Source organism: Chelonia mydas, chromosome 6, assembly GCF_015237465.2.
Source record: "Chelonia mydas isolate rCheMyd1 chromosome 6, rCheMyd1.pri.v2, whole genome shotgun sequence".
In the NCBI taxonomy this organism is placed as follows: Eukaryota; Metazoa; Chordata; order Testudines; family Cheloniidae; genus Chelonia; species Chelonia mydas.
This window is the reverse complement of record NC_051246.2, coordinates 76,403,796-76,416,311: the sequence shown is the minus strand read 5'-3', so window position 1 is coordinate 76,416,311 and position 12,516 is coordinate 76,403,796. Positions and strand designations below refer to the sequence as shown.

At 42.8% G+C, this 12,516-nt stretch overlaps 1 protein-coding gene across 1 annotated transcript in view; it reads left to right on the top strand.

The window, feature by feature from the left end:
* The first annotated feature begins 328 nt into the window (after window positions 1-328).
* Window positions 329-12,516, top strand: part of RYR3 (ryanodine receptor 3) — a 481,354-nt gene continuing 469,166 nt past the window's right edge. The window contains exons 1-2 of the mRNA XM_043549389.1: window positions 329-337; window positions 597-716. Coding sequence (XP_043405324.1) covers window positions 329-337; window positions 597-716 — 129 coding nt within the window. The remainder of the gene's footprint in view (window positions 338-596; window positions 717-12,516) is intronic.

The following is a 12,516-nucleotide window of genomic DNA, read 5'->3' as shown; positions in this document are numbered from 1 at the left end:
CCACATAACTTACAATCAGGACAAATTCAAAGTTGTTCATTTTACTTACTGCTAGACAGAAACCTGCTTTCCTTTCTCTTCTGTTTCACTCTGTTCACTTAAACTGTTAGCAAAACACTCTTTATGTCCTATTCCAAATACAAATTCTTATAGATGAGGAAATTAAAATGACAAAAATAAACTTCCATAACAATTCAACACCATACAAACATGATGTATTCCAATTTTTGCCTAACCTGGTCCCTGATTAGAAAGTAGTTATATGATTAAAGCCCTCACGTTCTAATGGCGCATGTGAAAATATGGATACATGACTGTCTTTAAATAGATGGACAAGGTGAGTGAGGTAATACCTAAAGAAGAACTCTGTAAAGCTTGAAAGCTTGTCTTTTTCACCAACAGAAGTTCGTCCAATCAAAGATATTATCTCACCCACCATGTCTCTCTCATATCCTGGGACTCTCACAGATACAATACCGCTGCAAGCTTTAAACAGATGCAAAATCCCAGACTTGTAATAATGTAGCTCATATGTCATTGCTCCAAACCTTATAGGTATTTTATATTTTCTCACTAGTTCTTGTGTTTCTTGACAGGATGATGAAGTAGTACTTCAGTGTGTTGCCAACATTCAGAAAGAACAGCGAAAGTTCTGCCTGGCAGCTGAGGGACTTGGGAATCGCCTGTGCTTTTTGGAACCAACTTCAGAAGCTAAAGTAAGAATTACTTCAGTAAATGCTCTCAGCTGGGGTAACTGATGAATGTTAATCTACCAATGGCTATGAAGAAATTTAACTGTATGCCCTTTAATATATAGTATATAAATATAAACTATTGAGGAAATATTTTTCTAGGTCACCGAGATTTGCAAAATTAGTATACTGGTAAGTCAGAGCCTTTTTCCTTTACCTTTTTAACGGTAAAGGGAATTGCATGGCTGAAGTATCATCTATTGTATTAAGGATGTTTCTTAATATAAATCTATTTTATTCTTTCAGTCTTTCTTTTTTCAATAACTTTAATATTGGATGCTTAGAAAGGATCTCAGTCCTCAGTTCTCTCCCAAAAGGAGGCAAAATTTTGGGACAGTACAAGGCATGCTGTAGTTTTTTAGATGTTATTCACCACTTTCAAATCTGTTACGGTAACTACACTGAAATTTATGATGTAGTTTGAAAATTTACCTTCCAGAAATGTTTACTTATCAAAGCTTGATAATGAACTTCTTCCTGCTACGGCTTCTGTCTCTCCTGTCCTCATATACTGGACTGGCATGGCCAGAAGCACCATCTCCTCTTAGTGATTGCCATTAAGTGCTGCTTCCTATAAAGCTGACTCAGCAGAACAGAAGCACCGCAGACAACCACTGGCCCCTGGAAGAGAATTATACAGTATCTGAAAGTGTTTAAAGTTGGTGGATGAAAAACAGACAACAGGGAAACACTATGAGGAAAGGTAAAAGAGACTGGCGCATGGGAGAGCTAATGAGAAGAGTTTGGGATGGGAGAAGAAGAGATGGTGATAGAAAATAGGAAAGATGGATTAAACAGAAGGGAGTTAAGGGAGAGAAAAGATGTTGTGGTGGAATACCTCTTATTGTCCTTTGCATCTTTTTCTCTTCCAATATGTTGCACATTTGCACTCATTTCTCTTCTCTTCCTTCTTGCTATTTTCTTCTTATCTTTTTATTTTTAGAATGGTATCTGTCTGTATCTTCTCTAATGAAACTTTGTCAGGTGGACATATTTTTCAACCCAGAGATTATGAACATGTTAAGCACACAGTGGATCAATGTGAAAGGTCCTTGGCCTCTAACCCCGAGGGGAAAGTCACACTGTTGTTTCATTTGCATTTCTTTGTATCCCAACATTTGAATCACAATGCTTTTCCTCATGTGTAGTATTACAAATCTGTAATAGTTTTCACCAATGTGTCAATTAAAACTGCTAGCCTGCTTTAATAATAGGCTTCTCTCAGAATTCCTTGCTACTATGGAGTTTAAGTTGTGCCTGATTCTGCATAGCCTTACTCTCCTATCATCATCTATTTTGGTATCTATTAATTGGCAATTCAAAATGCAGCATAATATGTCTAACGATCGTGACTCATTTGATCTTTGAGAACACCAATCAAGATTTGAGGACACTAATATGTCAGTCACTTACGCTGGACTCAGGAAAAGGAACAATAGAATCTGTAACTGCACAGGACCCAGTGAAATTACAGCAGTTTTAGGACAGCATGCGCAGGAATACAGCAGGAAAATTTTTTGCCACCCCAGAGGCACCTGTTTTAACCCCCCCAGAGTGAACATACACACCCACAGGAAAAGTACAATGGATTTAACAAAGGGAGATACACCTCTACCCTGATATAACGCGACCCGATATAACGCGGGTTCACATACAACATGGTAAAGCTCCGATACGCTGCTCTGAGCAGCATGTTAAGGGTGACGGGCTGGGCCGGGGCCGAGGGGTTGGATAAGGGGCAGAGGGTCTTGGTTGGATAAGGGTCGGTCAGGGTCTGGGAGGCAGGAGCTGTTGGGGGGCACTTGTGGTGGCCCCTCAGTCCCAGAGTAGCCCGGGGGATTAGCGGGGGGCCAGGAGCGGCTTTTTCCCTCGCCACAGCCCCAGCTGTGTAGCTCGGGGGAGGGGCTTGGCGGAAGGGATCCCCCCTGCACTCACCATCAGCTGCGGAAGTGGAGCAGCCCAGCCCCAGCCCACTCCACTCTGCCAACTCCCAGCTGCGGCGCTCCGCTTCCCGCCACAGGTGAGTGCGGGACCTTTCCCCAACCCCGCCCTCCCCAGCGACGCGGCTGGGGCCGGGGCAAGGAAAGCGGAGCAGGCTGGTGCTGCGTCGCTCCACTTCCCGCCACCGGTGAGTGCGGAGGACGTCCTTTCCCCAGCCTCCCCACACTCACTGGCAGCAGGAAGCTGAGTGCTGTGGCTGGGAGGTGGCGGAGTGGCGTGGGCTGGGGCCGCGTTGCTCCACTTCCCGCTGCTGCCAGTGAGTGCCTGATAGGGGTCGGAGCGGACAGGGAACAGGGGGGTTGGGTAGTGGGTGGGGTCTTGGGGGTGATTAGGGATGGGGGTCTCTGGAGGGGGCATTCAGGGAACAAGGAACGGGGGGGGGCAAAGCAAGTTCGATAGAACATGGTCTCACCTATAACGCGGTGAGATTTTTTTGTCTCCCAAGGACCACGTTATATCGGGGTAGAGGTGTGTTTATTTACAGAAGGATGAGAGGAGAAAAACAACAAGGGAAAATATACGGGGAGCAGGAGAACGGGGTTGCATTCAAACCAAGGCCACACAGGCCCAGTGGTAGCACAGTCTGAAAGCAATGTGTCTGCACACAGAGTTTAGGAGTTTTGAGCAAAGTTTTAGTTTAGTGGTGAGTTGTGGGTGCTTCTGGTCGTCTTCAGTGTCAGTGAACTTTTTTTAACAAACCCCTTTGGTGCCCTCTTCTGCCGCTTTCTGCAAAGCCACACAGAGTGACCACCTCCTCACTTAACTAGCTAGCAGCCTCCCTTCTTATTTTGAATGCAGAGTTACAAGCCCCAGTACTCATAGGCCCATGCAGCTTTGGGCAGCAGCGATACTGGGTTCAGCTTCGGCCTGTTCTTCTCGGGCGATTTCTCCCTGGCATAGTGCTCCTCCTGGCTTCTGTCCTGGGATTTTCCCGATTGGCCGCCCTGTCCTTCCCAGGCTTCAGGCAGGTTTTTTTTCCTTCACTTTGTCAGGGTCTGCGGGCTGCAGGCCTTCTCTCACTGGAGCTCCAGCGGCCCACCCTGGAGTTTCCCTCCTTTCTCTCATTGCTCCCCCTCCCCACTAGGAAAAAGATTTAAAGGGGCTATGGTCTCTAAACCCCAAAGGGGTTACACTCAGAATGAGGAGCACCAGCTTCATGGTTTAATTTACATCTACCTTGGATGCATCATGAGGAATACATATCTAAAGGGTATGTCTACACTACGAAATTAGGTCGAATTTATAGAAGTTGGTTTTGTAGAAAGTGTTTTTATACAGTCGATTGTGTGTGGCCCCACACAAATGCTCTAAGTGCATTTAATCGGCGAAGTGTGTCCACAGTACCAAGGCAACTGTCGACTTCAGGAGTGTTGCACTGTGGGTAGCTTTCCCACAGTCTCTGCCGCCCATTTGAATTCTGGGTAGAAATCCCAATGCCTGATGGGGCAAAAACATTGCCGTGGGTGGTTCTGGGTACATATCGTCAGGCTCCCCCTTCCCTCCCTCCTGAGGCACTCTCCTAGGCACTCTCTCAATCCTGCACAGCATATTACTGCACCTGGAGCCAGCGGTACCCTCCCAGGACACCCCATCCAGGTCCATATCCTCCCACCCACTGAACATATTGGTGCTCCTAGATTCCTCACTTCAGGTCTCCAGACTATCAGGAACCAGAGTGAGAGTTCACACAGCTATCACCTGTCAGGGATAAGGCTCAGTCCCTGAAGGAGTGTTAGGAGGAAGCAGAACAGCTGGACCCATCCAATCCACCAGCAGCAATTCCTGCCACATCGTCTGATGAGGCACAGGATTCACCATCACCACCCGATGGTTATAGATCACTTCAAGACCTCCTAAAGAGCATTGCAGAGGCTCTCCTGAATCCCCTGGAAGGGGTGCAGCCATCTTTCCTGAGTTTATCACATTGTGCATAGCAAATTATGAGGCACTAGTGCTGAAGTATGGCTTTATTAACAAATGGTCTGAATATGCTAATAAATTGCCACAAGAACTCAGGCCTCAATTCTAGGCCATCCTGGATGAAGGGAAGCTGATAGCCAGATCATCTCCCCAAGTGTTGCTGGACGCAGCAGACATGGTTTCCTGTTCCATGATAATGTCAAGAGTCATGATGGGCTTTATGGCTGTACTCCTTGGGGGTTCCCTAGGAGGTCCAGGTAACAGTAGAGATCTTCCCTTTGAGGGCAATAATCTGTTCAGGGAGAAAATGGAAGAGTCACTGCAAACCCTTTAGGACTCCTGCACCACCACCTACTCCTTGAGGCAACACACCCCAGCTCCTGGGGGAAAGCACTTCAAACCCTCTTCTTTATAGGCACCATACTGCTCCCCAGCCCTTGCACTGTGAAAGGGCATAGGATTCCTCCTAGGAATGCCAATTAATTCAATGCAGCAGACATAATGCCCTGCTCCTGTTCCTTCCACAATCCTAGCCTCCCTCCAAAAATCATTTTGGTGGGACTCTTGAGAGCTGCCAACCAGTCTCTACACCGCCAGATACTTCACACACACTTCAGCGGCTGCCTGGCCTGTTTCCAACCAATGTGGGAGCATATCACATTGAACAAATGGTCCTATACATCATTTCTAACAGCAACACAATAGAATTTCCTTACACCACACCCCCAAATCCTCTTACCCATCCTTGTTCAGGGATGCCTCTCATGAGAGAATTCTCAAACAGAAAGTGGGCTCCCTGATCCAGTTAGAGCCTCTGTCTCCTCAAAACAAGATATTTCCTTGTCCCCCAAAAGAAGGGAATCTGGAGATCCATCCTGGACTTTAGACAGCTAAAGAACTTCATAGGTCATACAAGTTTCAGGATGACCACCCTGCTCTGCATAATCCCCTACTGTCAGGGTTCCCTCCCTACTCTGAACTCTAGGGTACAGATGTGGGGACCCGCATGAAAGACCCCCTAAGATTATTTCTACCAGCTTAGGTTAAAAACTTGCCCAAGGCACAAATCCTTCCTTGTCCTTGGATGGGTACTGCTGCCACCACCAAGTGAGTTAGACAAAGATTCAGGAAAAGGATCACTTGGAGTTCCTGTTTCCCTAAAATATCCCCCCAAGCCCTTTCCACCACCTTTCCTTGGGAGGCTTGAGAATAATTGACCAACCAGATAGGTAAACAAGGTGAGCACAGACCAGACCCTTGGGTTTTTAGGATACTAAAAACCAATCAGGTTCTTAAAAACAGAACTTTATTATAAAAACAAAATAAAAGAAGCACCTCTATAAAATCACGATGGAAGGTAATTTTACAGGGTAATCAGATTCAAAACACAAAGGATTCCCCTCTAGGCAAAACTCTAAAGTTACAAAAACAAAACAAAAAAGGAATAAACCTCCCTCTTAGCACAGGAAAAATTCACAAGCTAAAACAAAAGATAATCTAATGCATTTCCTTCCTATTACTTACAATTTGTAATCTTAGATGCTTAATTCAGATATGACTTTAGGAGATGTATTTTCACTGCCCTGGTTCCTCGCTGACCCGGAGAGAACACACAGAAAACACAAAACAAAAACCTTCTCCCCTTATTGGTCCTTTTGGTCAGGTGCCAGCCAGGTTATTTAAACTTCTTAACCCTTTACAGGTAAAGGAGGGATTTTATGCTACCCGTAGGTGTATGTTTATGACACCTGCCTAAACACAGAAGACTGTGCAGCTCTCTGTTTGAAGGATGCCTGTTTCCATATAGGTATTTGTCCAGTGTCCACAAGGTTCCTTTGCTTCACAGAGGATCGGGAAGATTTTCAATACGGAGTTCTCCCCTTCAGTCTCTCAATGGCCCAGAGTGTTCAGTGGTAGCAGCATACCGGCATCACTGGGGCAGATGAGTATTTCTTTATCCTGATGAGGCCAGTCATATCCGGAAGTACAGACTATGGTCCTTTCCCTGTTAAACCTCCAACACTCCTTGGGATTTCAAGCAAATCTAGAGACATTCACTTAAATTCTATAACCCGTGTGGAGATTTATCAGAGGGACTATGAACGCTGTTTTGGCCAAGGCTTTCCTACCGCAGGACAAATTCCTTGTGATGAGGGATCTCATCACCCATCCTCAGTTGAGTCCCCCGATGACTGACTGATCCTGTCTAGTCCTTCTAGGCCATAGGACTTCCTACACCTACATGACATTCTTTGTGAGGCTCCATCTTCAGTGCCCCCAGGCATGGTTGAGGATGGTCTATGATACAAGCAAACAAATGAGACTCGATTCCTCAGAATGTGCTAACATCACTCACCTGGTGGGAAACCAAAGAGACTGTGTGCATTGGCATTCCTTTTATTCCCCACCACCAAGAAACTAGCTATGGACATCTCCCAATTGGGCTGGGGAGTGCACCTGGATAAACATCTGGCTCAAGGCTCTTGGACTTATCAGGAATCCAAACTGCACGTCAGTCTCTTCGAACTTAAAGCAGTTCATGAAGCTTGGAAGAAGTTTTTACTCTTCATCTATGCTGTATGTGTTCAAGTTACGTTGGACAACATGACGATGGTATACTGTGTAAACAAGCAGGGAGGTGTGACAGTCATTCCACTCTGCCTCAGGTGGTCAAGCTTTGACACCAGATCACCCTCTTGGCAGTACACCTTGCAGGCAAGATGAACAGTGAGAGATAAAAAGGCATCTTTTAAAAAGTGAAAGTCAAATCCTAGTGAGGTAAATAGAAAAGAGCATAAACACTTCCAGATTAAGTGTAAAAATGTAATAAGAAAAGCCAAAAAGGAGTTTGAAGAACAGCTAGCCAAAAACTCAAAAGGTAATAACAAAATGTTTTTTTAAGTACATCAGAAGCAGGAAGCCTGCTAAACAACCAGTGGGGACCCTGGACAATCGAGATACAAAAGGAGCACTTAAAGACGATAAAGTCATCGCGAAGAAACTAAATGAATTCTTTGCTTCAGTCTTCATGGCTGAGGATGTTAGGGAGATTCCCAAACTTGTTGAGCCGTCTTTTGTAGGTGACAAATCTGAGGAATTGTCACAGATTGAAGTGTCACTAGAGGAGGTTTGGGAATTAATTGATAAACTTAACAATAACAAGTCACCGGGACCAGATGGCATTCACCCAAGAGTTCTGAAAGAACTCAAATGTGAAATTGCAGAATTATTAACTATGATTTGTAACCTGTCCTTTAAATCAGCTACTGTACCCAATGACTAGAAGGTAGCTAATGTAATGCCAATATTTAAAAAGGGCTCTAGAGGTGATCCCGGCAATTACAGACTGGTAAGTCTAACGTTAGTACCGGGCAAATTAGTTGAAACAATAGTAAAGAATAAAATTGTCAGACATATAGAAGAACATAAATTGTTGTGCAAAAGTCAACATAGTTTCTGTAAAGGGAAATCATGTTTTACTAATCTATTAGAGTTCTTTGAAGGGGTCAACAAACATGTGGACAAGGGGGATCCAGTGGACACAGTGTACTTAGATTTCCAGAAAGCCTTTGACAAGGTCCCTCACCAAAGGCTCTAATGTAAATTAAATTGTCATGCGATAAGAGGGAAGATCCTTTCATGGATTGTGAACTGGTTAAAAGACAGGGAACAAAGTGTAGAAATAAATGGTAAATTTTCAAAATGGAGAGGAGTAACTAGTGGTGTTCCCCAAGGGTCAGTCCTCAGACCAATCCTATTCAACTTATTCATAAATGATCTGGAGAAAGGGGTAAACAGTGAGGTGGCAAAGTTTGCAGATGATACTAAACTGCTCAAGATAGTTAAGACCAAAGCAGACTGTGAAGAATTTCAGAAAGATCTCACAAAATGAAGTGATTGGGCAACAAAATGGCAAATGAAATTGAATGTGGATAAATGTAAAGTAATGCACATTGGAAAAAATAACCCCAACTATACATACAATATGATGCGGGCTAATTTAGCTACAACTAATCAGGAAAGAGATCTTGGAGTCATCATGGATAGTTCTCTGAAGACATCCATGCAGTGTGCAGCGGCAGTCAAAAAAGTGAACAGGATGTTAGGAATCATTAAAAAAGGGATAGAGAATAAGACAGAGAATATCTTATTGCCCTTATATGAATCCATGGTATGCCCACATCTTGAATACTGCGTACAGATGTGGTCCCCTCATCTCAAAAAAGATATACTGGCATTAGAAAAGGTTCACAGAAGGGCAACTAAAATGATTAGGGGTTTGGAACGGGCCCCATATGAGGAGAGATTAAAGAGGCTAGGACTTTTCAGCTTGGAAAAGAGGAGACTAAGAGGGGATATGATAGAGGCGTGGAGAAAGTGAATAAGGAAAAAGTTATTTACTTGTTCCCATAATATAAGAACTAGGAGCCACCAAATTAAACTAATGGGCAGCAGGTTTAAAACAAATAAAAGGAAGCTCTTCTTCACACAGCGCACAGTCAATCTGTGGAACTCCTTGCCTGAAGAAGTTGTGAAGACTATGACTATAACAGGGTTTAAAAGAGAACTAGATAAATTCATGGAGGTTAAGGCCATTAATGGCTATTAGTCACAGATGGGTAAGGAATGGTGTCCGTAGTCTGTTTGTCAGGGGGTGAAGATGGATGGCAGGAGAGAGATCGCTTGATCATTACCTGTTAGGTTCACTCCCTCTGGGGCATCTGGCCACTGTCGGTAGACAGGATACTGGACTGCATGCACCTTTGGTCTGACCCAGTATGGCCATTCTTATGTTACTTTAGCAGACAGCCTCAGCAAGGATTTCCACAAGGACCATGAGTAGGACCTCCACAACTCGGTGGCACAGGACATTTTCCATCAGTGGGGTTGCCATCCTGGGACCTATTTGAATCCCAGGCAAACAAGAAGTGTCCGGCCTGCTGCTGCCGAGCCATTCAAGGGGAAGTTCCAGAGGGGATGCTTTCCTGGAGCTACTAATGTATGTCTCCCTCCCTTCCCCGTTTCTTCTCCCCTCATGTAAAGAGGGAGGTCAAACAGGACAAAACAGTAGTCTTGGTGGCACCTAGATAGTTGATACAATTTTGGTTCACCACCATCCTCCAGATGGCCTCACTCATACATTCTGAACCTACTGACTGAGTATGGGGGGCAGGACCAACTATCCCAACCTAGCATCCTTCGGTCTCAGAGCCTGATTTTTGGATGGATAGCACATGTAAGGAGATCATGTTCAGAAGAGGTCCAATCCGTCTTCCACAACATTAGAAAAACCTTTACAAGAAAATGTTATGCTGACAAATGGAAGTGGTGCTCCCTTTGGTGCCAGCATCATTACGTACGTCCACAGAATGTGATGATCTTGGACTAACTTCTGTCTCTAAAGACATAGGGTCTATCCATTAGCTCACAGTGTGTACGTCTAGCAGCAACTAATGCCTTCCACCCTCCAGCGGAGAACTGCTCAGTATTTACTCACCCTATGACTGTGAGGTTTTTAAAGGGTACCGCTAGAACCTTCACACACGCACATGCTCCCCCCACCGCCGGTATCAAGACCTACCCCTTCCTAGAACCTGAACCTGGCACTGCCAGCCCTTATGAATCTGCTATTTGAGGCTTTTGGGCCCCTATGGTGGATCTCCCTTACACAGTGGATTTTCCTTACGTAAGGATAAGGTTTCTATGATATTGCATCCCAGTTTCAGGATTTCAGTATTTACATTTATTGCATTTAAAATCTAAGGTATAGTAATGAAAAATCTGTTGCCAAACACTTGTGTGTGTTCTTGTTCATGGAGAACAATGGAGGCAATGTCAGTGGAGAGAAAATTGCTAATTTATCTTACTGGCTTCTGACAAGTCTTATATTTTGTTTTTAAAGCAACCTACAATAAACAAGTTTTCTCCTTTTATTTATATAGCTATTTGTGGTCATTTTAATGTGTTAAATGTTAATTTTTATCAATTTTTTGTGCTAAAATGTTTATTTTATAAAGAAAATGTTAAACCTGAATATCAAAATACATAATGGTCCCTGCAATAGTAATGGTCTACCCTGTACTGTATATCTCAATTTTATTGTTATGAGACCTGGTATGTATGAAGTTGCATATGTAACTTGTGGTTCCTGATAATTTAGCTGGGTATAGTGAAATTGTCTTAATGTTCAATAACTATAAGGAGTCATTTAGCCAAAAAAGTATGTTGACAGGAGATGAGTTGTTTAGCTTATTCTGGTTTACAATGAGGCATTTTGAAGCGATGAATGGGCATGTGATTTTGTGGTCTTTTATAAATCAGTTAGGAGAAGGATTGATGCCTATTAGAAGTGCTAATCACTTATTGTTTACATTCAGAAGGGTTTTCTACACTGCAGAACTTAAAAACATCTGCCCTGCTTCTCTCTGCCAAGTGTTTTTGACAACAGAACTGCTAGCTGATTATTCAAATTGAACACAGCTATATGCATGTTTTTCCTTTTTAAACCAAATTATGTTGCAACATAATATGTACTGTTTAAAACAACATGCACTGACTTAATATTGGCCTTAGTGAAAAATGAATAGGTTGATGTTTGTTTTTTAAAAAAAATATTGACAAACACTGTAAGTTTTCACAGTGACTGACAACATCTGTGCCCAAGGTGCTTAAAAACTAATTCAATAATAATAAACAGAACAGTTTATATGCAGAAAGGAATAGGGAATACCGCATTTCACTACTAAAGCTTTTGAATCTATTATTTATTTTTATTTCAGTGTTTTTTCTGTTTTGGTTTGAAATATGCTCTGGCACACTTACAGATATACAAATTCAAAAAAGGATAATTAGTCCAACTGAATTTAATCATGTGCATAATAAAAAAAGCTTTGACCTGGAGATTGTAGGAAAAGACATGAAGAGGCTGACTTAGAGGCATACCCCATTGCTGAAGCTGCATTATTACATGTGCATATAAAAGACCTGGAAAATCAATCCTGAATAGGGATAATGGGCACCTTTTTGACTTCTGCTTTATGCACCTGATGGTGCAGGATGAATGATGATGACTCCTGTGCATAAAATTACTCATGTGCATGTTTGCAGGATTGAGACTTCAAACTTTGCAGCATGACCTGAAGGTCAACAGCACTAGGCTCTGATGTGTGAACTCTTCTGTTCTAGTGTCTAAACTCTTTTGCTTTCAAGGATGCACTGTATATACTTTTTATTATACTTTTCTTGTCCAATAGAAAATGAAAGAGGATTACCGTTTTCCTCTAACATCATGCTGTACACATATGCATTAGTTTAGGTTTAAGATTTGTTTTCATCATCTCACTTTTGATTGGTTTTCTGTTACATTATCAGGATAAAAATATCCATTTTGTGATGTTACTGAGAAAGAAATGCATCAGACTGCCTCTCCGTATTTGCTTGTGTATTTGGTGGTAATCACATCTATATGTACAACTTTACACAAAAACCTATGTTAAAAGAACATTATTATGTTTGCAAAGTCAAGCACTCAAAATTTAGAAAATGCCTGTGCAAACTTAATTGAGCCCCCTTCTGCATATGCATCATGAGACAGTCTTTAAATATATGACCACATGCTATTTTGCATCATCTTACACTAATGAAGGTAAGTATTTATAAGAATATATTTTGAGGGGTGAGATTGTCCCTGGACCCCATGTAGGTGTGAAGGAGCATAAGGAACTTAACACAAAGCACCAGTACAATACCCCCCAAAATTTGGGATTCCTGATGAAGATTTTGACTACTTTGCAGTAGGTTTTAGAAGCTGAAAAAGGGCTGGATTAAGGTACTTGTTGCATAG